The 25,757-nt window shown below is 44.9% G+C and overlaps 1 protein-coding gene across 3 annotated transcripts in view; it reads right to left on the reverse strand.

Annotated features, from left to right (window-relative positions):
- The window catches only part of DENND2A (DENN domain containing 2A), a 333,243-nt gene that overhangs the window by 124,242 nt on the left and 183,244 nt on the right, over positions 1-25,757 (reverse strand). For all 3 annotated transcript variants that reach the window (XM_078668189.1, XM_078668188.1, XM_078668186.1), the window contains 7 exons: positions 24,537-24,658; positions 23,848-24,051; positions 22,130-22,223; positions 21,075-21,125; positions 17,775-17,959; positions 8,782-8,891; positions 6,054-6,123 (listed from right to left, as the gene is read on the reverse strand). In XM_078668189.1, the coding sequence (XP_078524315.1) occupies positions 6,054-6,123; positions 8,782-8,891; positions 17,775-17,959; positions 21,075-21,125; positions 22,130-22,223; positions 23,848-24,051; positions 24,537-24,658 (836 nt within the window). The remainder of the gene's footprint in view (positions 1-6,053; positions 6,124-8,781; positions 8,892-17,774; positions 17,960-21,074; positions 21,126-22,129; positions 22,224-23,847; positions 24,052-24,536; positions 24,659-25,757) is intronic.

A 25,757-nucleotide genomic window follows, 5' to 3' on the forward strand; every position in this document is an offset into this window, starting at 1 on the left:
AGGCTGACTTACAACCAATCACCATAAGGGTTGTTTGGACTGATATATGATGCTCACTAGTTCTAGTGATCACCTTGTATCAGGCCAACTTCTCACAATAACTAAAAACACTAGTCAGTGTTTTGTTAAATATAATTTTTAATTAACTGCCCAAAACTAGTTAGCTGACTTAACAGGGGTCTGCACATACCCTTGTAAGCATACATGTACCGGCTTGGACGCCAGTCAATCCAACAAGCCTTATAACTGGATTCCAACCTTCAGTGAGTAAGGTAGTGAAAATTGAGCCTGCAAGAGCACTGATCTGTTGAGGCAGCGGGGCATTGCTCAGTCGATGAAACAGTGTTTGTGGGGGCTTTTGGCAGATACTGTTGAGATGACAGACAGATTCAATATAAATCCCCCTCTAGCCCTCCAAACTGGCTTTGGGAATCTGTAGAAAGCGAATAACAGATGAAAGATGATAACTCTTTCAAAAACAGAGATGGCGACCCACCACCTGGAACTGGGTTAGGGTGATTTAGGTAATGGTTGTGTATAGACCTTGCTACATAAAACAGATCTTCAGACCTAGCCCTCTAGCAGACATAAGTGCCCAAGAGGTTGTGTAACTCGGTCTGCTACCCACAGCACAGTACACGGGATGGGGCGACATTCAGTACACTGTGTTCCAAAGATTGTGTCGCGCAGGCCCACCATCTTGAACAGACCTGAAAAGTCCAGTTAGAAACGGACCAGTGATGGCCCTACTTACTGCAGTGATCATTTATTTATTTAGAGTTGTATATAGCGCTAGCTAGACCCGAAGGCATCAGAGCCCTTTACAAGTAGTGTGCAGAGGATAATTTGAGCTACATAAGAGTATACGTGTAGGTCAAATGTGGTCAGTGGGAGCTATAAAAAAACATTAAAAACAATGAGAACATACAGTCAAAGTGAGGCCTCATGCTGCTCGGCTGCAATTGGTTTCCCCTGCTCATGGCGTTCAAGTGTAGCAAACTGGCCCTTCCATCACTATTCAAAATCTTTAACCATGTTTTATAAAGGACACTAAAGAGACCGTGATCAGCTTACACAAAGTGAAGGGCAGTGAGGCCTACAAGGCATATGATGCTCGTCATTTGATCATTAGACCCTACATCAAACATGCTTTCTTAGGAGTTTTGCGAAGGGAACATGGGTGGTATAAGTAAGTTTAACAGATGCTGCTGTACTACAAGGGACCCCATATTTCGTATTATATTTTACTCAATAAACCAAACCATTTTGGGAGTTGCAGTCCTGGTTCACATCAACTGTACTAAAGCCACACATAGCAAAGTTCTGTAGAAGTAAAAACTGGACTGGAATATGGTGCTATTAAGTGCAAGGAAGCATCTGGGGGACATACCAATTGACCTACCCGAACCTCTAAGACAGGAAGTGACCTTTAATGACCGGAAGCATTAGGGAAGATGGTGCATAAGACAACAAGTAGTGCTGCCAGCTCAGAAAAAGTCCAGCTCAGTGAGTCATTAACAGACAGCAAAAGGCCCCACTCCTCCCAGCCCAAACCCCCTGAAGTGTCCGTCAGAAGGAAGATTATAGAGCCCAGCTCTGGTGGAAAAACTGATTTTTGAACATGCTACAGCAAAGGAAAACTGGAGCTGGCGGAACATGAATAAAAGCTCAATAACATAGCATAATATGTGTATTTGTAAAGCGCACGTTCACCCAGAAAGGTATCTAGGTGCTGAATAACAGATGTTTATTGTTACCCAACTCAATGGTACTAATTTTATCGACCTCAGAAGGATGAAAGGCTGAGTTTTCCCGTCAGGATTTGAACCTGTGATCATGAGGTCAAACAGAGGCCCATACGGTGGGCGCATTAGTCCACCAGACACGGCCTCAATACACTGTAGAGAATTACAGTCCAGAATAATACAGCACAGATATGCAGGCCTACTAAGGACTTGATGAAAAAGTGTTCTGCCAGCGGTAGGGGAGCTGGGCGCCATTATTTATTTTAGGCAGTTTGGGTGAAATACCGCCCTAGTCTGACAAATTACTGTCTTCCTCAGGAAACAACATACACTGGAGATTCGAACCAAGCCTTGGATTTCACAGTATATCAAAGTGATCCTTTGTTTATGACCATCCTGAAAATATTTCCTAAAAATAAAATTCTTACTTGCATTTTGAAAACTTGGAAACATATGAACAAAAGTATGGAAATTCCAGAAGACATTTCTTTGAATAGCTTGCTTTTTGTGTATGTTTGTGATATTTACAACCATATCTATTATAGAGTATTTGGAGGTTGGCATACTAATATACTTATTACTTATCAACCTATTAAACAGCATTTAAGAAACGTAGACAAAGAAGGGTAAAGATCGGGCATCAACATTTCTGAACAGGAAGAGAGACAGTGTAAATACCATGGCTTGGGGAGGGGAAGCTGCATATGGAACATCAGTACAACACAGGAAGCACCAGAGATAATCAGCCCCAAGCACACTCAACACGTTATGTCACTTGGCACCGTGACAACAAATGATAGGAGACAGATTTAAGAGCTTAGAAAGCATGTTTGCTATATGTTTGGCTACTAGAGCACCTTTGATGTAGAAAAAGAGGAATTTACATTTCCGCCGTTGTGGGCGGGCAGGTTTGGTCATGTGTTCGCTTTTGTGTAAAAGAAGCAATAGAATGTTTTTCTTATTTCTACTAATTCAAATTCGATTTTAAATTCTACCACTTCAATTTTTGCCTGTCAGCGTAACTCTCTAGGTATTCCTTGCGACCAATTCAGTTTTATAGTAATGTTCCTCATAGGGGTAAAGATACTGAGTGGAGTGCATTTTCACCACCCCAAAGCTCGACAATTACTTAAATGATTTAAAAAACAGAAACAAGGTTTGGAAAAGCCAACAGGGCATTGGCTTCCAGCCTTCTGGCTCAGCCAATGCTTTGTTTTTGTGAAACATTATTGTCTGGGAAATGCCAGACGCTTGTATAAATAAAAAAAGCTTGGCTATCAACACACACAACATTGTTGTAGTAGTCCCTTGCATGGACGGGAGCTTCCCACTTTGAGTAGGAATGAGCTCCTACTGAGTACAGCTGAAGGCTGTCACTCACAGTAAGTTTAGTTAATGGCTGAAGTGGGCTGAACCTTTACCTCATGTTGCAGTGAGCGGGTGAAAAATAAACAGCAGACCAATGGACGAAGAGAGGTGGCTGAATCCCCAAATACGCATATTAAATATATAATTTTAGCAAAATCAAAAGTTCTTGCCTAACACCAGAAGTACAAAAATAGCAACTCTCCAAAAAAATAATATTCTTTCAATGTGCATGTGTAATACTTTAATGGGACCACTGCAACGTTTTTGTTTAGTGTTTACTTCACACAGACCTCGCCTCTCCTCTAAGGAAAATATCATAATAAAAGCCAACAAGTTAGGCCGTCTCTCTCGCACGAAAACAGTAAAACCTTTCCCATCCAAAACGAGCTTTAGATCAAGAGTGTAAGCACATCTCGCTCACCTGGGAGGATGCAATCCCCTGCTCACTGACCTCTCCCATCCACACTGGCACCCGCAAGGTGTCCTACACACCACAGCTCGCCTCACTAAAGGCCTAAGGACATTCGATCACATCAACTTAAAGCTGAAGGAACTTCATTGGTGTCCCTCCCAGCAACCATCATATTCGACTTCAGGTGCCACATCCCCAAGGCTCTTAGAAACAACAATCCAGCATACCAGGCCGAGGAACGAGCTATGTTGGACATATAATGCAACACAAGAAGCAAATATATCATTCAACCGGAAAAGAGAAAATGAAACGCCAAGGACACATCAGCCATTGACATCAGAACTGCCACTACTCTTCTGCAAAGAAAACAAACTGAAAACGCATCTCTTCGCAAAACTCTATCCCTCACCCATTAGCTTCTCATCCACTCCCTCCCTCTGTAAATGTTCCAAACGTACAGGTCTCGCATCATTTTGTTCAGGGCTCTATTGCTTCTCAGCTAAGTTTGTGCTACATAAATACCTCTACATAAAAAGATGGTGCAGAAATCACGACTTCAATTTTTTTTTTTAACTCATCGTGCTTGTCAAGTATTACAATGTTGTGGCCATTAAATCAATCGAGAATAATATATCAAAATGGTGATCATGAAATGCTCAGGTGCACCACTGAGTGCCTGTATATGTATGTGGCAATTCTATGGCACTATCCTATCTGAAAGGAAGCCGAGCACTGTACACAGTCCGAGATAAAGATAAGAGCAATGCGTGATAGGAGGGGTCGCTGGTTTGAGGACTCTTACTACATCACAATGTAATGTTCTTTAAAGAGGGGAGTATTCAGCTCCTTCGTAAATTCGAGCAGGGTTGGAAATTGGCGCTTCGCTCCATATCACAGGTGTACAGAGGGAGCAGTCCTGTTGCCTCATTGTTTCTTTTTTTTACACTTCTTTGTCTTCAATGTGATGGTGTCTTGGCTACAGGTGTGCCAAGAGCCCCCAAGAAAGTGAGTTGATCAGGCAAGAAGGCAGGGGTACCGGTCGGTGTAGCGTTGTAGATGCTGCAGCTAGTTTTGAAGATGGTGCGGGCCAGCAAGGGCTGCCAGAGAAGTTCCATCAGGATGGGGGTGATGCGGGTATATTTCTTCAGACCCAAAAATGATGCAGGCTGCTGCATGTAGGATGCCCTTGAAAAGGGGGCAGTGTGGCAACTGAGAGGTCATCGAGCAGGGCTTGAACAGCAGATCTGAAGGTACTTTCTGGAAGGTAGGTTTTCATTTTCTTATGTAAAGAGTGCTGGTACGTGGATATCACAGGTTTACTGGCAATGGGTTCTTTAAGGGCAAGACTTGTGTCCAGGGTAAATCTAAGTGACTTGGCAGTGGGTCTTAATAGTGGTCAAACACGTCCAGGTTCATGCTCTTGAGCCAGGTTTGGACGAGTTGTTGCTGGTTGTTCTTGGTGAATAGCAGGAATTCCGTTTCGCTGGAGATAAGCCTCAGGTAGGTGCTGAACTTCCATGTTTGGATGAGGTACATACACCATTTGAGCCGTAGGATATATAGTTGTGCGCTGTTAAGAGCATTGGTAAATATTGGTTTTATCCATATGGAGGTTGAAGATGATGAGTGACAAGATGGAACTTCAGGGAACTCTGCAGGGGATCAGGATCTTCTGGGACTTGGAAGTGCCTATATGAACGTACTGGTTATGATTGGATATAATGGAAAACAACGAGTGGAGGACTTTTGCAGTGAATCTCATTTGAGACTTTAGAAAGTGAATGAGGGTGGGTCGGTCGATGGTGTCAAAGATAGCTGAGAGGTCCAGTAATATCAGAAGGCAGGGGTCATCTGTTTCTGTGGTCAAAAAAAAACTATGACTTGTGAGGCAGCGGTCTCCATGCTGCAGCATGATCTGAAGCCAGATTGGTAGCTATTTGGAGCAGATGTGATCTTTATATTGATTATGTTGTGCACAGACTGCTTGTTCAATGATCTTGCCAATGATGGGTAGAGGACTGATTGGGGATAGCTGGCAATGTCATTAGGGTTTACTGTGTTTTGTTGTAGGAGTGCGAGGTTCTGGTTTGTCTTAAGAGCTCAGGGAAGATGACTTTAGTAAGCAAGACTTAGACAATGGGGAGTTCGGGGTGTGAGCCTATCCAAAGAGTATTTACTAGATGTTCGCACTGAGGAAACTGCAACAGTCATGTTAAAAAAACAAATAAAACACATTCAAAGGATCTGCTAGAGCTGAAACAAGTTGTCCATGGTTCCTGCACAGGATACAGGGTTTTTGGATTCTTAAGAGTGACATGTTTGGTAACATCTTCGGCTCTACCTTACAATTTATTCTAGCTTTACTAATAACATAATTTTCTCCTCAAACTTTTTTTGTCCCTGCTGTGTGTTAGAGCTCTTTTACCTATGAATTATGTGGTGATTTTGTAGCCGGCTAGCATGCCAAATCACCCTGCATGGGGTACGAGAGCTACTATTGCAACCAAAACCAGGAAAACAATAGTTACCAGAAGGCGTCTGCAGTATCCAAATCGCCTGCTGCCATCTTCACCCGTCAGGACAAATGAAAAGGTTTCACTGCATGGAAGAGAGGGACAGGTGACAGGCACTGTCAAACTGCTGATTGTCACATGACCATGCAGACAGACAACATCCACTTGCACACACAAGGCATGAAACAGCTGTTTACATTAAGGATGATAGTGGGAAATACTGCATCATCAACCTGCACACCACCACCAGACACCCAGCCCAGACCTTCAACTCTATTGCATCATTGCAAACAGCTCACCAACACTCGGCGAAATATATTCACAGTGGAAAAGCACCTCTTGCCTTTCTGAAAGTCAGCAGCAAGAAAGGAGTCGGATTAAACAAGATTCATAAACATGTGAACACCCATGAAACCAGTGTTGTATCTGGCTCGTCTTCCAAGGTCATTGTGCTTTTCCTGGTGTCACAATAGAAGAAATGGATGGTTGACTGGGAAGGGTCAATTACTCGGCAGTGCTGACTTGGCTATTAATATACTTTCAGCAACAATGGTCTTTGACAAAAGGGAGGTATACTTAAGAATAATTATAGGCCACAATCTGCGCTATAATAAACAGGAAGTCCAGCCAGACCCCAATTTTAATTGATAATGCAATAAAAGGAATATCAAAGTAACATATTTACAGTGGGACACAGTCCTGTATCCAGCAAGGCTAAACACACGAATGACAATATACACAGGGTAGGAAGTTTCTCAGGCAATTTACAATTTGTGAGCAGCTAGAGGAGTTAGACTGAATCAATTTAGCTTAACTCATGTAGAAAAAACGAAAATAAGGCACATATTAGTGAACTAGTGTTTTGACTACATAACTGTCGACGGCGTTTCGATCCTGTTAAAATAAAGGATCATCATCAGGACAACCAGTGTATTGCCTGAATATGCAAGCCTATTTGAGAGGGATCCGAGGAGGACAAGGTGTGAATGCCTAATGGTACCACGGAATTGATTCTTGGTAGAAGAGTGCAAACGGTCCGGGCTCTGATGCCTAATAGGTCTGTTCGCACCGGTCTGACCGGTGCGAATTGGCCCTCCAGATGCGTTGCTGCAGTTCCATTCGGAACTCCCAGGTCGCCTCATCGTAGGCAGGAACCGCCATTCGGCACAATCCTTCTCATCTAACTTCGACCCTCAATTAGGATCCCGCCACCTACGCGGTCTCCTTCACCACGATCGTTCCAAATCAACCGTAGCGGCCCCACTAAAGCGTAATACTGCACCTATTAGGCATCAGAGCTGGACTTCCTGTTTATTATAGCGCAGATTGTGGCCTATAATTATTCTTAAGTATACCTCCCTTTTGTCAAGGACCGTTGTTGCTTAAAGTATACCAATACCCTTGGTCCTTGCTTACCAAGTGGGTTCCCTTGTTTTTTTCAAAAATAGACTTCGCTATTAATGGCACCTGATAATGGAATTACATATTTTACCTTCTCCTGGTCTAGCCTGTGTAACCAACTAGTGCACATGGAAACCAGAGAATTATTGAAGCCAGAGTAATACAATAGCTATTTCAGTTGTAGCCTAAAGAGGAGCTTTAGCTGCCTATTGTTGAAAGACCTATTGTGGGCGATACCAATATTTACCATTAGGTTTTAGGTCAGCTCCTTGCTTAGCATTTGTTAGCTTTATTGTCAGTCTCATTTATTGCTTTTCTTTCTCTTCTTGCGTTTGTCCCTCCAATGCAACATTGCATCTTTACCATCCTTTTAACTTGATAGTGACTTGTATCCATTCACTGATTACACAGAGGGAACTATCTTTTTCTTTTGCCCTTATAGCACTCCATGGGACCTCATGCTTTCTTGCTCTCCACAGTGAGCTGCTTCCCCATAACACTCCTCACCCCAGGCTTTTCGTATTGCTTCCCTCCCATCCCCCAGTCCGTTCATTGCCCTCCTGCCCCCCAATATAATCCACAGGCACAGGTCATCAGTTCCATAATCGCTGAAAAATTGAATTTTGTACAGCCGCCTCAGCAGGGCTTTTGACGTGACATCTACAATGCTAGTGAGCCTGGGAAGGTGCAACCAGACTACGCATGGTCCATCCTGGAGGATTCCATTGGAAGTGTACATATCATGCCCAGTACAAGATTTAGTTGTGGCTGGAACTGTTCCATTCCAATAGTCTCCATGACAGTTCCTCCTACATAACCCACATGTTGGTGTGAGGCACATGGTTAATACAAATGAAAATGCCTACAAACACTGCAATACAACTCTGAACTTGCACAAAAACTGAAAGATGGAAATAATGTGCAATCAATCAGTAACAAAGCGGATTTAATGTGCGACCATCAAGAGACCACAGTGAGTCTGCTTTCCAGGTGCACTTCTACTAGGAAAATGCATAATGTCATTGACAGCTTAAATGTTAAAAGTGCTCAGGGCCCACAGCTGCCCACAAAGAGTTTCTAAACGTTGCCTCTAAAAATTGATTTTGCAAAGTGCTTAAGTATCTGAGCTGTTGCTCCTCACAGAGATGGGTAGTAAAACATATATATCACATATGTACAGACTACTATTTAAGCAGACATTCAAATGCATAATTTAGACAAAAAAGAACTTGCAACCAGGCTATCAGACACAATTATGACATGATATCCATGACTACAACTCAAGCAAGAGGCAGCAAGGTATCAGCAGCCATACAGACTGGTCCACTGGCCCGCAGGCTACCTGTCAAACTGGTCAACGGGCCTCCAGTCCTTCGCATCAGGGAAGCAGAACTGAGGAATGGCTTTTAGCTGGTCTTCAGCTTCCCGCATAAACTTGAAAGACCGCTCCAGCTGTGGGAGACACAAGGAGATATCAGGAGAATGTACAGCAAGGACGAACACAAACAAAAATATCTAAAGATCATAAAGACAGGGAGATGGATATAGAGAAACCCAGCAAAGAAGGAAGAATGAACAGCAAGAGATGATAAGAATGATGGTACAGAGGCAGGTGGGGAAAAGCAAATGTGATGTTGGTGAGTGGAACGGTTTGGTGAGATGGACAGCGCACACTGCTCTACTGGTGGTTAAGAACACATAGCAGATAACGTTTTCTTCTAGCACTAGATAACCTATTGATCATTTACAAGCCCAGATTCTGGGTCTTTAGACCAGGAATTGAAATAACAAACTGTGATAATTGAGAGCAACTGATGAAATTCGGTGACTCGCCTCATCCATCTGTGCAATCTTGGCATCAGTGGCGGGTTCTCTGCTGAGCGTCACCCCACTGCTTGCCGGAGCAGTGCAAAAGAAAAAGAAAATTATAATAACAAGCAGTCATTATCATTTTATTTTTCTTTAGACTCCAGCCATTTCGGGCGTCGCTGGGCTCCCCGCATCAGGAGTGGCTTGCTCTCTCCCATGTGCGCAATGCGCTTTGACCGGCCCTCTAGGGCAGGTCAAACTGTCATGCGCACTTGCCCAGCCTCCCCAGGCACTGCATGAGCATCCAAACAGTACGTTCAGATCAATCACAACGATTGGCTGGCAGAGTCCGGAAGCCTGGGTGCTTGCGAGCTGCATAGGACGCGGAGAGGCATGCTGTGGCATTGGAGAAGGTACTTTTTTTTCTTTTCACCCCCGTTAAGAGGCAGCCGCCACTGCTTAACATTCCAAGAGGTCCATGATCCACACAGCCTTAAAGCACTGGGTCAACCAGCACTGGGAATAATCACGCCTCAGTCAGATCTTTCCTTCTGTAGGCCTATCGCCATTTTCTTCCTATAAAGCTCCCAGTGTGTTCAAGTACAAAATATGACAAGACGATCCAGACCAGCTTGGTACAGCATACATCCAAGACACTGGGAGCCATGGGTAATTTTCAGAGTACCATCTAATTCAGGTTTTCAAATTAGAGTTTAAGTATAGCTCTTGAGAAAATAGTGAAATTCCGACAAGGCTGCAGGACTCATGGACAAATGCATCGGATCAAAAACAAATTCAGCCTTAAGCATTTCCAAGTCAAAACTCTTAACTGTGGGATCAATCAGCTAACTACATCTATTGAATCTGCCCCATTCAATGCCATTTGATGCAGCAATTCTGCCAAAATGGTAAAATCCTGTTAGCCCCGTCTCTGTCTTGGAAAGGTTAATGCTATTCTTCTTTATGATGAAATTACAATCTTATTAGAGAACTAAAAATTTAATTCTCAACAGAGGCATCCAGAATACATCCCTACTATTGCTATTGGCCAGGTAGAATGTTTAATATCTCAATGACAAATGTAGTCCTGCAAAACACATCGCACAGCCCATGACTGACTACAAATCACGCACTGATGACAATTTGAAATTCTGTCCATTGTATTCAAAGCCTTGTAGGAAAACCCACAGTACCTAGATTGCTTTGCTATGTCAAACAAGGTCAGCAAAAAAAGGAACTACTCCAACTCAATGACTGATGAAGAAGAACAATAGTTACTTACCTGTAATCTGTGGTTCTCCAGTATTGGTGTCTTTCATAGATTCACATGCCTGAATCATTCCCCGTCGTCGGAGTGGGAGTCCCACGGTACATAAAAAAGCAATAAAATGCTATAAATATATAGTAATACCAATAGAAATGAACCAGGAAGTAAAACAGCCAATGGTACAGTAGGCAAAAACTTCCCATCTATGACTATCACAGTCATTTTGTATAGTCCAAACTACAGCCAATCAGGCGCCAGCACCCACCAGAATGTTCTCCCCAGAGGCTCAGGCTCTCAGATTTTCTCGCAAGGAGTGAAGGTAAACCATAATAGCCTAGAAAGCCTCTGAGGGGAGGTGGGCGGGTTGCATGTGAATCTATGAAAGACACCAATACTGGAGAACCACAGATTACAGGTAAGTAACTATTGTTCTTCTCCAGTATTAGGGGTGTCTTTCATAGATTCACATGCCTGAATCAGAGTAGCTAGCAGTACATATCTTTGCTGAACAGACGCTCATAACACCCAGCTTGTCAGCTAGTAATGCAAATAACAATGCAAAGAGAATAAACACATATCATATAAAGCATAACATAATGCAATCAAGAAAATATGTGAAAACATAACATAAGAAGCGTCTGACAGCAGAAAAACAAGGAGGTGGGAAACAGAGGCTCACCTTAATGAAACAGATTCCGTAGAACAGCTCGACCCACAGAAGTATCAGCCTCGCTGATGGACTCTAGACAACAATGTCTGGTAAAGGTATGGCGACTCGCCCAAGTCGCCGCCTTGCAGATCTGCTGAAGTGGGACTCCAGCGAATAAGGCCGTAGATGAGGAGACTGCTCTTGTAGAGTGCGCTCTGGGCGCAGATGGTAAAGGTCTCCCAGCCTGTGCATGGCAAAAGGCAATGGCAGCAGATATCCATCTTGCAATAGTCTGTTTTGATACTGCCTGCCCTTTACGAATCGCACCGTAGGTAATGAACAACTGGTCAGAGGTGCGTACAGCAGAAGTTCTTTGTAGATAGAATTTAAGACATCTTCTAATGTCAAGCGAGTGTAAAGCTCTTTCCGCAGGAGTTTGCGGGTCTGGAAAAAATGATTTAAGAACAACAGGTTCGTTCAGATGAAAATCCGAAGGTACTTTAGGAATGTATTTGGGATTTGTGCGAAGTATGACAGAATCGCTAGTGAATTGGAGGAAAGGATGATGAACAGTGAAAGCTTGGATATCACTAACTCTCTTGGCGGATGTTAAGGCTAAAAGCAGTGATACCTTCCACGAAAGATACTTCAAGTCAGCTCGATGGATGGGCTCAAATGGGTGACGCATGAGTTGACCCAGGACCACATTCAGATGCCACAAAGGAGGTGGACGACGTACTGGAGGGAACATTCTGAAGAGGCCTTTAAAGAACTGTTGGATAATTCTTGATGAATACAGAGAATTGGACCCATCCTGTCGATATCTGGATATTGCAGCCAGAAATACCTTCAAAGTAGCATGGGACAGACCTGTACGTGCCAACTGCAAGAAAAAAGGAAGAATTTCCTCAGGCTTTGCTAAAAAAGGGTGAACACCTGCTGAACGGCACCAGATACAGAAGCGTTTCCATTTGAGACTGTAAGTCTTGATGGTTGCGGGTGCTCTAGCTTTGGCCAACACCTCTTTACAGTCTGCAGGGATGTTCAAGTGTGCAAACTCATGGTGTTCAGGAGCCAAGCCGCTAATCTCAGCGATGCTGGGTCCGGATGGAAGATTTGACCTTCCTGAACACTGAGCAAGTTCGGGATTGGATGTAACTGAATTGGTTTGCTCTCTGATAGTAGGAGGAGCTCCGTAAACCAATATTGGCGCGGCCATCTGGGCGCGATCAGGATCAGTCGGCAAGGTTCCTTCCTCATCTTCCGCAGAACCTTGGGGACTAACGGAATCGGTGGGAAAGCGTACGCAAACCTCAGGGACCAATCGAGGGAGAATGCATTCCCCAGAGAATTCTTGTGGGGGTGCCAGCTGGCGAAGCTCAGGCATTTGCTGTTGGTACTTGTCGCAAATAGGTCCAGGTCTGGCCAACCCCACTGATGAAAGATGTGGTCCACTGTGTTCTGGTGAAGCTCCCATTCGTGGTTGGTGATTGTTGTCCTGCTGAGTGCATCCGCAAGGACGTTTTCCGTTCCCGGAACATGCACCGCATGCAACTGTACATTGTGGTGAAGAGCCCATGTCCATAATTCCTGCGCCTCTTGAGACAGGAGAAGAGATCGAGTTCCTCCCTGTTTGTTGACGTAGTGCATACTTGTTGTGTTGTCTGTTCTTATCAACACATTGGTGTTCTGAATGATGGCACAAAACGCCTTGAGGGCAAGAAAAATGGCTCTCAGTTCCAAACGATTGATGTGCCACAGTTTCTGTTGCACAGTCCATTTGCCACTGATCGTGAGGCCTTGCAGATGAGCCCCCCAGCCCTCGAGGGATGCATCTGTAGTGATGGTGAGACTTGGTGGTTCTTGAAGGAACGCATGACCCTGACTGAGATGACACCTCTGTGTCCACCACAGAAGAGACTCCTTCATGAGTGGTGTGATTTGAATGAGGTCCTCGAAAGTGCCTGAAACCTGTTGCCACTGCAAGGCTAGTTCCTCCTGCAGCGGCCTCATTTGAAGCCGGCAATTTGGAAGTAATGGAATACAAGCCGATGCCATCCCCAGAAAGGATTTGTAAAGTCGGACAGAAACTGACCTTCTTTGCATGAGATCTTGTGCTAGCCGACTTATTTTCATTTGTCTCTCCTTGGAGACGAAAGCTTTGCATTTGTGAGTGTCCAACATTGCTCCTAAGAATGCTATTCTTTGAGACGATTGCATTTGGGATTTGGAGAAATTTATTGTCAGGCCTAGAGACTGAAACAGGTGGAGACACTGTTGAAGGTGACGTTGAACGGTGCCATGAGAATTGGCCTTTATAAGGCAATCGTCCAGATATGGGAAAATTTGTATTCCCTCCAGCCGGAGGTGCGCAGCTACTGGAGCTAAAACCTTCGTAAAAACTCTTGGAGCTGACCGTAGTCCAAAAGGAAGGACTTTGAATTGGTAGTCCCTGCCAGCCACCCTGAAGCGAAGGAATTTCCTGTGGCGAGGTAGGATGGGGATGTGGAAATATGCATCTTGGAGGTCTAGGGTGACCATGCAATCTCCTGCTGTTAGTAGATGCAAAATTTCTTGAAGAGAGAGCATCCGGAACGTCAATTTCCTTAGATATTTGTTTAATGCACGAAGATCGAGGATCGGGCGCCACTCCCCGTTCTTCTTTCTGATCAGGAAGAACCTGGAGTAAAATCCTAGTCCTCTCATCCTCTGAGGAACGGTCTCGATAGCTCCTTTTTGTATCATCATTTTGATTTGGGTAAGCAGCTCCTTCAGGTGAGCTGGAGGCGGGCCCTTTGGCGGTACATTTGGGGGAAATTTTTCGAATTCTAGGGCATGGCCCCTGGCGACAATATCCAGGACCCATTTGTCCGTTGTTATCGACTGCCAATTGGAGTAAAATTTGGAGATTCTTCCGCCAAGTCTTTTGAGAGGGTGGAAAGACGGTGGTGGCAGGTGAAAAATATCATTGTCGCTTGTCCTTGCCGCGGTAGGTAGCCTTACCCCTGTTTGGGGTGTATTGAGATCTTTTCTGCCCATAAGACTGGTAGCGCTGATTTTGGTAGCGCTGATTACCCTGACGGTATGAGGATTGCTGATGTTGTTGCTGGTATCCACCTCTATTGAAGGACGTTCCTCGTCCTCTCGCTCCTCGAAAGGGCGGCTTGTGAAATTGTAGAGTGCCCAAGGATTTGGCCGTTTCGGTATCCTTCTTGATAGTCTGTAAGGCCTCCTCTACCTTGGGGCCGAATAAATATTCGCCATCAAATGGCATGTCTAGAACTCGGTTTTGTACTTCCTGTCTGAAGGCAGTGGAACGTAACCACCCCTGTCTACGGAGAACCGCAGCCCCTGCTAATTGGCGAAAACCTGTAGATGCCACATCAACAGCTGAATCAATTATCTCTTCAGAGGTCCTTTGACCTTCATTGAGAATCTGGAGTGCCTCCGCCTTGGATGGCTCAGGGAGGAGATCGATAAATGGTGAAATGTCAGACCACATTTGACGGTCGTAACGACCTAAGATGGCTAATGCGTTGGCAGCACGGACAGTCGTTGCAGCCATGGTGGAAACTCGTTTTCCTATTGAGTCTAGGCGTCTGCCATCTCTATCCGGCGGCGCCGTAACTGCAGAGGACGGATTTCTGGCCCTTTTCTGGGCCGCCTGGACAATTACCGAGTCAAGTTTTGCTTGTCCAATGAGACAGGCAGGCGTCTTGTCTGGAGCTTTATATTTTTTATCAATTCTTGGCAAGACTGGAGGAATGGAAGCCGGCGTTGACATCACCTTAACACCTTCCTTCCAGATGAATTCCACAATGGGTATTGTCCTAATTTGTCGTCTGGGCTGATCTTTAAAATCGTAAAGGAAACATTCTTGTTGAGTATGCTCCATTTTCATATGAAAACGTGCGGTTGCACGCTCCATCAGCAAGTGAAAATTTGCTACATCAACAGGAGGGGAGGCCGACGCAGTCTGAGGAGATGTTGAAGGAGATTGGACCTGATAGTCCTCCCACTCCGATAAATCATCCACTTCTCCTTCTTCCCGTTGGTCGTCATCTTCCGAGGATTGCGGGTCCTCTTCGTGAGCAGGTTGTGGGTGTGAAGGTGGGCACACCGATGGGAGCACGGGTGGAGGCGTTTCCGAAATTGGAGTTGCTTGTCCAGAACCTGCCGATTCCGAAGGTGGAAACCTCCGATAGTAATCGTCCAGCATAAATTGCAAGTTGGATATTAAATCCAAAGGCACTTGAGCAACAGGGGTAGTGACAGGCATCGATACTTCAGCAGGAGAGTGAGGATCCTCATATTCATCATCCTGAAGTTTAATATGTAACTCCGATGGACTAGTGGCTTGTCCAAAAGTATTCTGGACCATCTCATTGTCACTGTCAGAATCCAGTAGTTGGTCTGGGACTTCAGAGGACACCTTGTGAGGTGAAACACGCAGGGGTGAAAGCCTCATTACAGTGTTGCGCAGTTGTTCTGCTGCTTGGCGTGGTGTTAAAAACACCGTCGACGGAGACCACACCTGTAGTGCCGTGCATGAGGATAACTGCGGCGTCGTCGGAGGGTTAACTTCCGATGGATTTGTCGTCGACGGACCACCTCTCGTCGACGGGACACTTTTCGGCAACGAAATAGTCGTCGTCGACGGGACACTCGTCGTCGACGGAAGACCTTTCGTCGACGGGACACTCGTCGTCGACGGGACAGTTTTCGTCGACGGGACACCCATCGTCGACGGGACACTCTTCGTCGACGGGACACTCTTCGTCGACGGGACACTCTTCGTCGACGGGACACTCTTCGTCGACGGGACACTCTTCGTCGACGGGACACTCTTCGTCGACGGGACACTCTTCGTCGACGGGACACCCTTCGTCGACGGGACACTCCTCGTCGACGGGACCGTCTTCGTGGATGAGTCACTCCTCGTCGACGGTGTTATTATCGTCGACGGCGTAGAGCCTGACGACGAGCTCGTCGACGGAGTCTTTTTCGTCGGCGGTAAAGCCTTTAAAGGCGTCGACGACGAGGCGTCGACGACGGACGTCGACGAAATAGGCCTCACAGAAACAAAAACCATCGTTGGAGATGCCGTAGACGAGGACATAACCATACTAGGTTTTGGAGATGAAAATGTTACCGTAGATGTCACTGAAGTCGTCGTTCTCGTCGACGAGGAAGCTGAAGAAGACTTCACAGGAGGCGGAGATGAATTCTGTGGTAACATCCTGTCAGAAGATAGGGGAAGCTTGAGTTTTTTCCCCTTTGAGGAAGCAGAAGCGCCTTCCATGCCCCTGGAGGTGGGGACAGCCTGAGAAGTGGAAGGTTGATCCAGTCCTTTAGCAGGTGGTTGTTTTTTAGGCAGTTTAGCCTTGGGAGATGACATTCCCTCAGGCGCAGATCTCTTCCTGGAGGCTGAAGTGGAAGCAGAGGTGACACTGCCTACTTCAGAAACAGGATTAGAAGAATCCTTTAGCCTCTTCAACCACAGCAGTAAACGACCCTCTCTATCACTGAGAGTCTTCTGAGGCATGGTTCTGCAGATCTTACAATCAGAGGCCTGGTGGTCTGGGTAAAGACAATAGATACACTTTTTGTGTGGATCCTTCTCAAAAAGCCGAGGCTTACCACAGCAGTCACAGGCTCTGAAGAGAGATTTCTTTGAAGACATCCTGAAGAGAAGACACAGATGAAGTTAGAAGTTTGAAAAACTGAGCAGAGCTCAGGGAGACTCCCTTCACACGACGTGCGGTAGAAAATCTGAGAGCCTGAGCCTCTGGGGAGAACATTCTGGTGGGTGCTGGCGCCTGATTGGCTGTAGTTTGGACTATACAAAATGACTGTGATAGTCATAGATGGGAAGTTTTTGCCTACTGTACCATTGGCTGTTTTACTTCCTGGTTCATTTCTATTGGTATTACTATATATTTATAGCATTTTATTGCTTTTTTATGTACCGTGGGACTCCCACTCCGACGACGGGGAATGATTCAGGCATGTGAATCTATGAAAGACACCCCTAATACTGGAGAAACACCCTACTCCCTGGAAAGGACGGTCCTGAAAGCATGAAGGCTAGAAGGCCTGCTTCTGTTTTGAACCTTCTCTAAAGATGGTTTCTCCATCAATTTCTTCTACTAGGAGTAGCCCTGATTTGGATATTCTCTCTAATTTCTGACACCTACTAGTCATCTGGCAAATTTCAATAATTGCACTAACTGATTAAGATATGGATTATGAAGATACTGTCAGTGAAACTCAAATATTGTTAAAGTGTATGGGTTATGATTCAGAAGAAATTAACAATGGTACAGACAAATTGAAATCAGTTCTGACAAAATGGAATTAATAATACAAAGAGGCCATTATGCGTTCAGAGGCCATCCTAACAGACTGTGGGTTCAGAAGGGCAGCATGCAGGGAGATCCAACCATAGACTTTCTTGGTGGTCATTTCACCAGCAAGTTAATGCTCCTATGAAAACTGCACACATAGGCAGCTAAGCACATGCAGAAGCTGCAGAGAGTCATTTCCCTTTAAAACAATACAAGTTCTGGAGTTATGGGTTGAGACTATTCAGCTATATCATATCAGTCACCTGCAAAGGGAACTGCTGAGTAAGTTCTGGAGTGTAGAGATCCCCCGTTGGCTTCTTCAGCGATACCACCACAAAGTACTCAAAAAGTTGTCTTTTCCGGTACTCAAGCAATTCACGCTCTAACGTCTGGTACCGCGGGGCTTGGCTCAGTCGCGACTTCACATGGACCAGGCGCTGGCTGTGAGCTGTTGCAAGGAAAGAGAGCAAGGAGGCTTTACATTGACTTTGGACGCATCACACAAGTCTTGCATTTCAGAACACATGAACATTGAGACTCAGACCAGGAAAAAAAAAATATGAGCTTTTCCACTGCTGCTTATTACGACGACTACTAGATCCAAACATCCGATGGATGATCCATCTTCCAGCGTAGGTCCATCTGAAGTATCAACCTGGCAAGTACCATCAATCCACTCTGCAGCATGTGTTGGCAAACAAGCCATCATACGAGTGTTTTGCAAACTTTTATACACAGATCGAAGGGAAACAATGACATTATTTGATATTCGGGTTTAGTTTGCTAAAGGGAGATGGGACTGTGAGCTAAAGTACTGATTTTAAATTAAATGGTCAAGGGGTTTCTCTTATGGCATCTTCACCTCCAATGAGATGCTCTAGTCACTGAGGACTCTGGCCCTTGTATGAAGGACTGGTGTGAACAAGCACTAAACAACCTCCTACTCAGCGCAGGCACAGATTCTTACTCTTGGGAGGCATATGTTGTTTCACATGCATATACCCATCTCTTTGGTAAGAACCTCACATAAAGCAAGCATTGGTAAAGCTAATTGGGCTCGCCTTTGTGACCAGTTGGCTTTGCTAATAGTTTTTAGCCAGATGGAAAAAAACCTTGTAGCGGTCATCTGTCTCATATTGCAGGCACGCGCAACAAGCATGTGTTATGTTATGTTATGTTATGCGTTTTTATTTGGCGCACAGATGCTCCAGCTAAGGAGCGTCCTGGCGCCCGACAAGGCAGCTGCACAACACAACTAAACAAAAGAACAGACATATGTATACACACTAAGGAAATAAAAAGGTTTTCACCGCACGACGAAAGGAGAGCAAATCGCTCATAGCGCGAATCGCTGGGGGCAAAGAGTTCCAGAGGACAGCTGCGCGCACTCGAAACGAGCGTCCACCAGCCCTACTCCGCTTGAAGCGCGGCACCACGGCCAGTTCAAGGTCAGCAGATCTTAAGGGTCGCACTGGAATGTAGTTGGCCATAAGGACCAAGAGGATCGTTGCTGGGGACCCCTTCAGAATCTTATAGGCGACGCAGAGGACCTTAAACTGGATCCGCTGGGCCACCGGGAGCCAATGCAGTGACCGCAGGGTACTGGAAGCAGGACAGAATCTTGGGAGGCCTACCACCGCTCTAGCTGCGGCGTTCTGAATCCTCTGTAAGCGCCGGATCTCAGCCTGATTCAACCCGGCCAACAAGGAACTCGCATAATCCAGCCTAGAGATGACAGTAGCTTGGATCATGAGTTGCCTGGTAGGAGCGTGTATGTGTGTGTCAATAAAATGACGCAGGCATGGTTCTTTTCTTTTCAGTTACTGATACGAGTTGGATCACAAAGAGCTCTGGATTCCACATCTGGAAATAGTCAGGCCTCTTGGAATGACTCACAGGCAGCACTAAAGTGATGCATGCACATACTTGGATCAATCCGAACTACTGGTAATTATTCTGGGCACATTCCATTGCATGAATTTAGCTTGCCTGTACCATTCTAGACAAAACAAAACACAACCAAAAGCCCTAAAAAGAGATTAGAACCTGAAAAACGTGTCACCTTATGCTGAAAACAAACATCAGATATGTTTGGTTTTTTAGGGCATTATGAAGAAGATATAGTTTGAGTCACTATGCCACAGAAAGCTCAAGACCCATGCCTATGTGAATTTACAGAGACACACTTATAATGAAATGCAGAAGTCAATATGAACAACAGGTTCACATTGATACAAAGTATTACATTAATCTGGGCAAAATCCATTATTAGGTCATCCAAGTCATTACTCACAACGATCAACAACATGCAAATTTGCCATAAAATCGCCACAAATCGGACAGTTTAGTCACTCTGCCAGGGTAGGATCCCCTTTGAACAAGAACAAACTCCTCGCCCGCTTCAGTCTTATGGAGCCCCATTGCTTCCATTGCGAGTAGCACGCGAGTCCCTGAGGACTCGAGCAAGACCACAGCAGTACACGGCCATATCATGACTGCCTGGTGGTCTTCCTTTGCCTCTATTCCATTGTTGGATGTACAAGTAAGCAAAGAGAGCAAAGTTCCACCTTGTAGGATGGTGAAACCTACATAAAATATCAAATACACAGGAATAGGCATTGCAAACACTCTGTCCATCTGCATAGGTCCCAATTAACCCCGCAATAGCCTCACAAGGATAAGGTAACCACTTGATCAGGAACGCTTTGCAGATCGGCCTTACTCTGCAAAACACGAGCAATAACAACTCGAGGCCAATTCAACGATTTACAGGTTTTTTACTAATAATCCATTATGCCTGCTGGGGAGAGACCAATTTACAAAGCTCTGCATTTTCCTTATATAACACATGCACGCACCAAAAAAAACAGGTCTTAGAATATATATAGGTCGGCTTATTAATCCACTTTACAACAGATCTTCTGATTTGCCTATTAAATGGCTCCTCGAGTGCATGTTTCCTTCTGGGCTCAAAATTTGATACCCATTAAATTTCTATTTAAAATGTAATTTATTAATCACTCAAACACCCTACTTATCTGAGAGCGCAAACAATCAGTTGTAGCTATCAATAGAAGCTCGGTCTCGTACTTACCAGTAAACAGAAATATTTTAGACCATATATGAGGAAAAAATGGTGTGAACTAGTCTGGTTAGCATGTTGGTGCCATTTAAATCCTATGATTTATCTTGCATGTGTATTGTGCAACAATATGCATTGTATTGTATTACAACATCTATATAGCACTCACTACCCTGATTGGTCCTACAGAAAAATGTAAAAGATGATTACAACAGTTACGACCCAGCACGTTGTTGACGTATGCATGTGGCTTCAAATGTTTCATAAAGAAGAAGGTCTTCTAGAGCTGTAGTCACCATGTTGAGGCCACTAGCCTGATATTACAGGCTGATTTGTCTATACGTGCACGTACATATGCAGTTCAGGACAGACTCGCATCTTGCACTAAATAGGAGGGGGGCTCTATTCTCGACCAAAGCCCATAGTCATCTTTGTCTCACAAATATACAAGAACATGTGTATCTAGAAGAGAACATCTCACCTTTCCGCTTCTCTTCCGTGTCACTGTCTGATTCACTGTTGTCGTCAGTTACTGTGGGAAAAACAGATTGGCCAAGGTAAGCAAGGGAGAGAATGTGACAGCCACAAAGACAGCAGTAAACATGTGGAACAAAAGAATTTGAAGAAAGGGACAAGCAAATAAAGACAGGAGACTAAAGGTAAGACAGTAAGAAACGGCAAGAAAAGGAAAACAGATGTAAAAGAAGTAAGGAGTAATTAGACAAGGTGATGGAAATGAAATAGGGTAGAAACTAACTACATTTCATATTTGTAATAAATTAAATGTAATGTGCATCAAATGAGGAATGACATCCAGAGAATGGACAACAGGCAAGAAAAGGAGGTGTGAACAGAGAAAATAAGGGAGAATGAAAGGAAAAGGGAAAAACGACACAGAAAAAAGATTAAAAGAATAGGAGAACAAAGCCAAGAAAGTTAGAAAAAGAAAGGTTGAAGGTGAAGAGAAAGAATTGAAGGAAAAATAAGGCAGGTAGGAAATAATCTATGGGCGAGGAGACCAGGTGAAAGTAAACATAATACAATCGATACCTCATCACATGCAAGGAGATGACTCACACTGGTGAAATAAGTAAGGTGACACACATCATCAAGGTGCTTTCAGATAGAGTAACCGTGCTTCTTCAAATCAAAAACCATATCCAGCTCTCAGACGCCATCAATGCCTCACTGAGTATCTAGCCACATGTTTATAAATCAGGCACTGCTCCCCAAATGAAAAACGGGGAGGAATCCCTCAACACACCCTTGTGAGTGAAGGACCCCTAGGCACATCTGTGCATGGCAAGAAGTGATGGTAGCCTACGTTCAGCAATGTGCAGGCTTGAACCCTTGTGGAAACCTCCTAGTACGTGCCTCAACGGTATAGACAGAGTGGTGGTCTGGCGTCTCCCACCACGAATAAATAATACAGGGCAGGAATACTTTCAAAGGCAGCACAAGCAGCGTGAACTACACTTCATTTCAGATTTGTGAGACTCAATGGAGAAGAAAACTTTGTCAGACTTATAGCTTTACCTTTCCCAGAAGAGTTCTCTGTAGACTGCGAGAGCCTTTTCACTCGTTTCTTCCCTCGCCGGGTCTCAAAGATTGCGTTTATTTTCAGCACTAGCTGTATGAGGGAGAGAAGAGGTAAAATAGATGAGTGTCTCCTGCGGAACAAGAAGAGAGCACAGGAACCGGAATGGAATGGATGAAACTGCCCATTGTTGATTCATCATGTACAGGTCCCACCAACCATCATCATCACTTAAAAAGTATAGCAATACAAACACTCCAGTTGGATCCTCGCATGGCATGCAGCACATAAGATCTGCACCACATATTTGACCAAAACAAACACACTTCGGGTGGAATAAATAACATTGCCCTGGCACTGTAAAACGGTTAGTAGCACAGTCTGCAGATGCCAATCTGAAATCACAGATCAACGCTGTCTCCTCCGCCTGCATCCTCATCCTGCGTAGGCTACGTAAGATCTTCAAGTGGCTACCCCTACACACGAGATGCACCGTGACACAAACCCTTCTCACCAGCCAACTGGACTATGGCAATGCCCACTACGTAGAAATCGTGGCACACCTTCTGCAGAGACTTCAGAACATACAGAACGCCCCAGCCAGATTCATCCTCTGCATTCCCGGAAGAACTCATATCACACACCACCTCAGGAAACTCCACTTGCTCCGCATACAGAAGTGTTGCCTATTTAGGCTGCTCAACCATGCACACAAGGCTCTACACAACAAAGGACCCACCTACATGATCCACCACCTGAACTTCCACCAGCGTACGCACCACTTCCCCTCCCTTTCACTTGCCCATGCTCCCCGCATCTACAGAAGCAGAATAGGAGGACGCACCTTCTACCACATTGCAGCAAAGACTTGGAACAGCCTCCCCATGCAGCTCCGGACCATAACATCACTTGCAGAATTCTAAATGGCGCTCAAGACCTGGCTGTTTGAATAAGCATCCGGGGCCTGCAAGCACCTGGATACCCGATCAGGTGATTAGCTGCTCTTTATAAATCCTGATTGATTGATTGATCTTCAAATCCTTAAGACAGCTCCAGTTGCATCAGCACAAGTACTATCTATGAGTCACCACAAGACTCGCAACAGAGCAAAGCATAGGATACACAGCCAGATGCTGTGAACTAAAACCACATTCATCTAGGTTCAGACCAGGAGATCCACTGGGAGTCCTTCAATTGATATGGACACCCAGAAACAGCTCAGACTCCCCTATCAATAGGAATCCCTCTGCCATCCCTTGCACTTCCAACAATCCCAAACACCTGCTCATGTGCAGTGCACAAAGTGCTCTGCCATCTCCCAAAACACAAATCCGCCTCAATTATGGAACTGCAATATATGTGGACACTGTTTTATGTACTGAAAAAAACTTAAACCACATTGAAAGAACAGCCAGTTTCCAGGAATGAGTTACTCTGCATAAGAGCGACAAAGAGGACTCCGACACTGCTCATTGTTCTGAAACTATAAGCAAAAATGTGGACACTTCCTTGAATATTGGTGAAGTCTTCAGATTTTTAGAAGGTCACATTGAGAGAACAAGTCACCCCATTATGAGGCACACCAAATGCTAAATGACTGAACAACTCACAGTGGAGTTGGGATGGTTATTCACCAGAGAACCCAACAGACAGCAATCATCTAACACCTGTATTGGAATACACAAATCCAATGGATGATAATATTGGGAGCTCTTACCCTGGGTATCTTCCGTCTCCGTCGGCCATTCTGGAGGTCTGCTGAATTGAAAAATGCTTCATCTGGGCTGCTTGGGATAGAAGGAGGAGGACTCACTCCCCTTTGCGGGGATGTTGCCCCATCTCGGTTCACCTTTCTTAACTCTAAGAGTTTAAAGCTTCGACGTTCTGAATTCTGTCGGAAGAAGGCAGGCTTTGGGTAGATCTAAAGTAGGAAGTGGGGGAAAAAAAGTCCAGAGGGGTGGATCAACTATAACAATAAGTTCAAAAGATGGATAGCCTATAAACAGATGCTTTCCCAGTGTGCTTTAAGAAAGGTTAGACTGCGGAGTCAGAAGCAGGGTAAGGGATGCCTAAATAACAATTTCCTGGCTCTGCTGCACATTACAATGATTAAAACACAATTTTAAGAAGACGAACTGGAACTTCTGAAAATATAATTTGCTTTACTATTAAGGGCCATAACTCAAAGGGAGTGAAGTAATTCCTAGGTTTGAGCCACCACTTTATCCCCCCCCATCTCCCAAATATGTGGCAAACTTATTCGATGTCCTAATTCTGAAAGCATAGGATTCAGTACCGATTAAGCGACTACCGCCTCCAAGAGCACAACTGCTCGAATAGAGGGAATCAGGCCTCGCCACACTCCTATATACACTGGGACCCCTCAAAGAGATGTTATTCTCATACCTTGTTGGGTGTGCTGGGCGCTGAAGATGTGGGCGAGGCTTGCAAAGAAGAGGCATATTTCTTTCCAAGGAACTGCCCATCGATTTCAATATCTTCATACGGATTTTCCTTTGATGGAGTATCTGCAAGAAACAGAAGATGATTAGAAGAGGCACAAACATTTCTTAGAACAAATAGCAATCTTGTAAACATAGCTGCACCATTAATGCAAGTTATATTTCCCTGTACTCATGTCAAAGTTCTCATAATATACAAGTGCACTATATCTAAACCAGTCCCTTAGCCTGTCCAAAAGAAGTGGTGTTCTGCATAGAAAGAAGTGTTCAAAGTTTTGCAGAGGCAGAAGAGAAGTAATCGGTGAAAGGATTTTTTTAGTTCAAACTTTAAATCATTACTGGATTTGAGCTCATTGTTTAATATGTGGAACCTATGTGACCCTTTGTGTTTAGAGTCTGCACATGATAACCAGATCACATACATCCAAGTCCCGCCACCCCCACACAACTACTGCACACAGCAGTCATGGTTGCTGCACCAAGCTATCCGACAAGGACATGTGAGACCTTCTTGCAGCCTCATAATCCACCTCACAGGAGATTGTTTAACTGCAGTCTCCATGAAGTCCTTCTTAAGACTGTTCTACTTTGATAGGGACAAGAACTCTCCACACGTATTTATTATCTTACTATCTGTCCACCATATCTCATACACTTTTGCATTTTATTTCTTCTGTATACCTATCAGGCTGGCATTGCCCGCCACTGGTTTTCAGGGTTCTTTCTCATCCGAGGTCCCTCATCCTTGCTTTATTAGGTCGAGCTATTTATAGCTCTGAACTATTGTAGGGAAAACACCACTCTTGAACAAGCGGATTCCTCCCAATGCATGTTGTCTATTGAAGCGTGACGCTTCGCCAGGTGCGCGCTTGGCCTCACTCACACCCCATATGCTCGTTCCCTCCCACCCGCTTGCTCCCCCTCACCCCACGCCTCGCACCAGACTTCATTGGAATGCGCTCCCCCGCCGCTCGCCATATGCTCGTTCCCTCCCACTCGCTGCCCTGCTCCCCCTCCCCCACCCCCCACACAGCAATGCCAAGAGCTTGCCACAAATTTACAGCATACCACCCGCATCCTCTTTCACCTCTACCCACCGCCACAAATCCCCAGCATGCCGCCTGCAGCCTCTTTCACTTCTCTCCACCACCACATCCCCAGCACG

Source organism: Lissotriton helveticus, chromosome 1_1 (assembly GCF_964261635.1).
Source record: "Lissotriton helveticus chromosome 1_1, aLisHel1.1, whole genome shotgun sequence".
Classification (NCBI taxonomy): domain Eukaryota; kingdom Metazoa; phylum Chordata; class Amphibia; order Caudata; family Salamandridae; genus Lissotriton; species Lissotriton helveticus.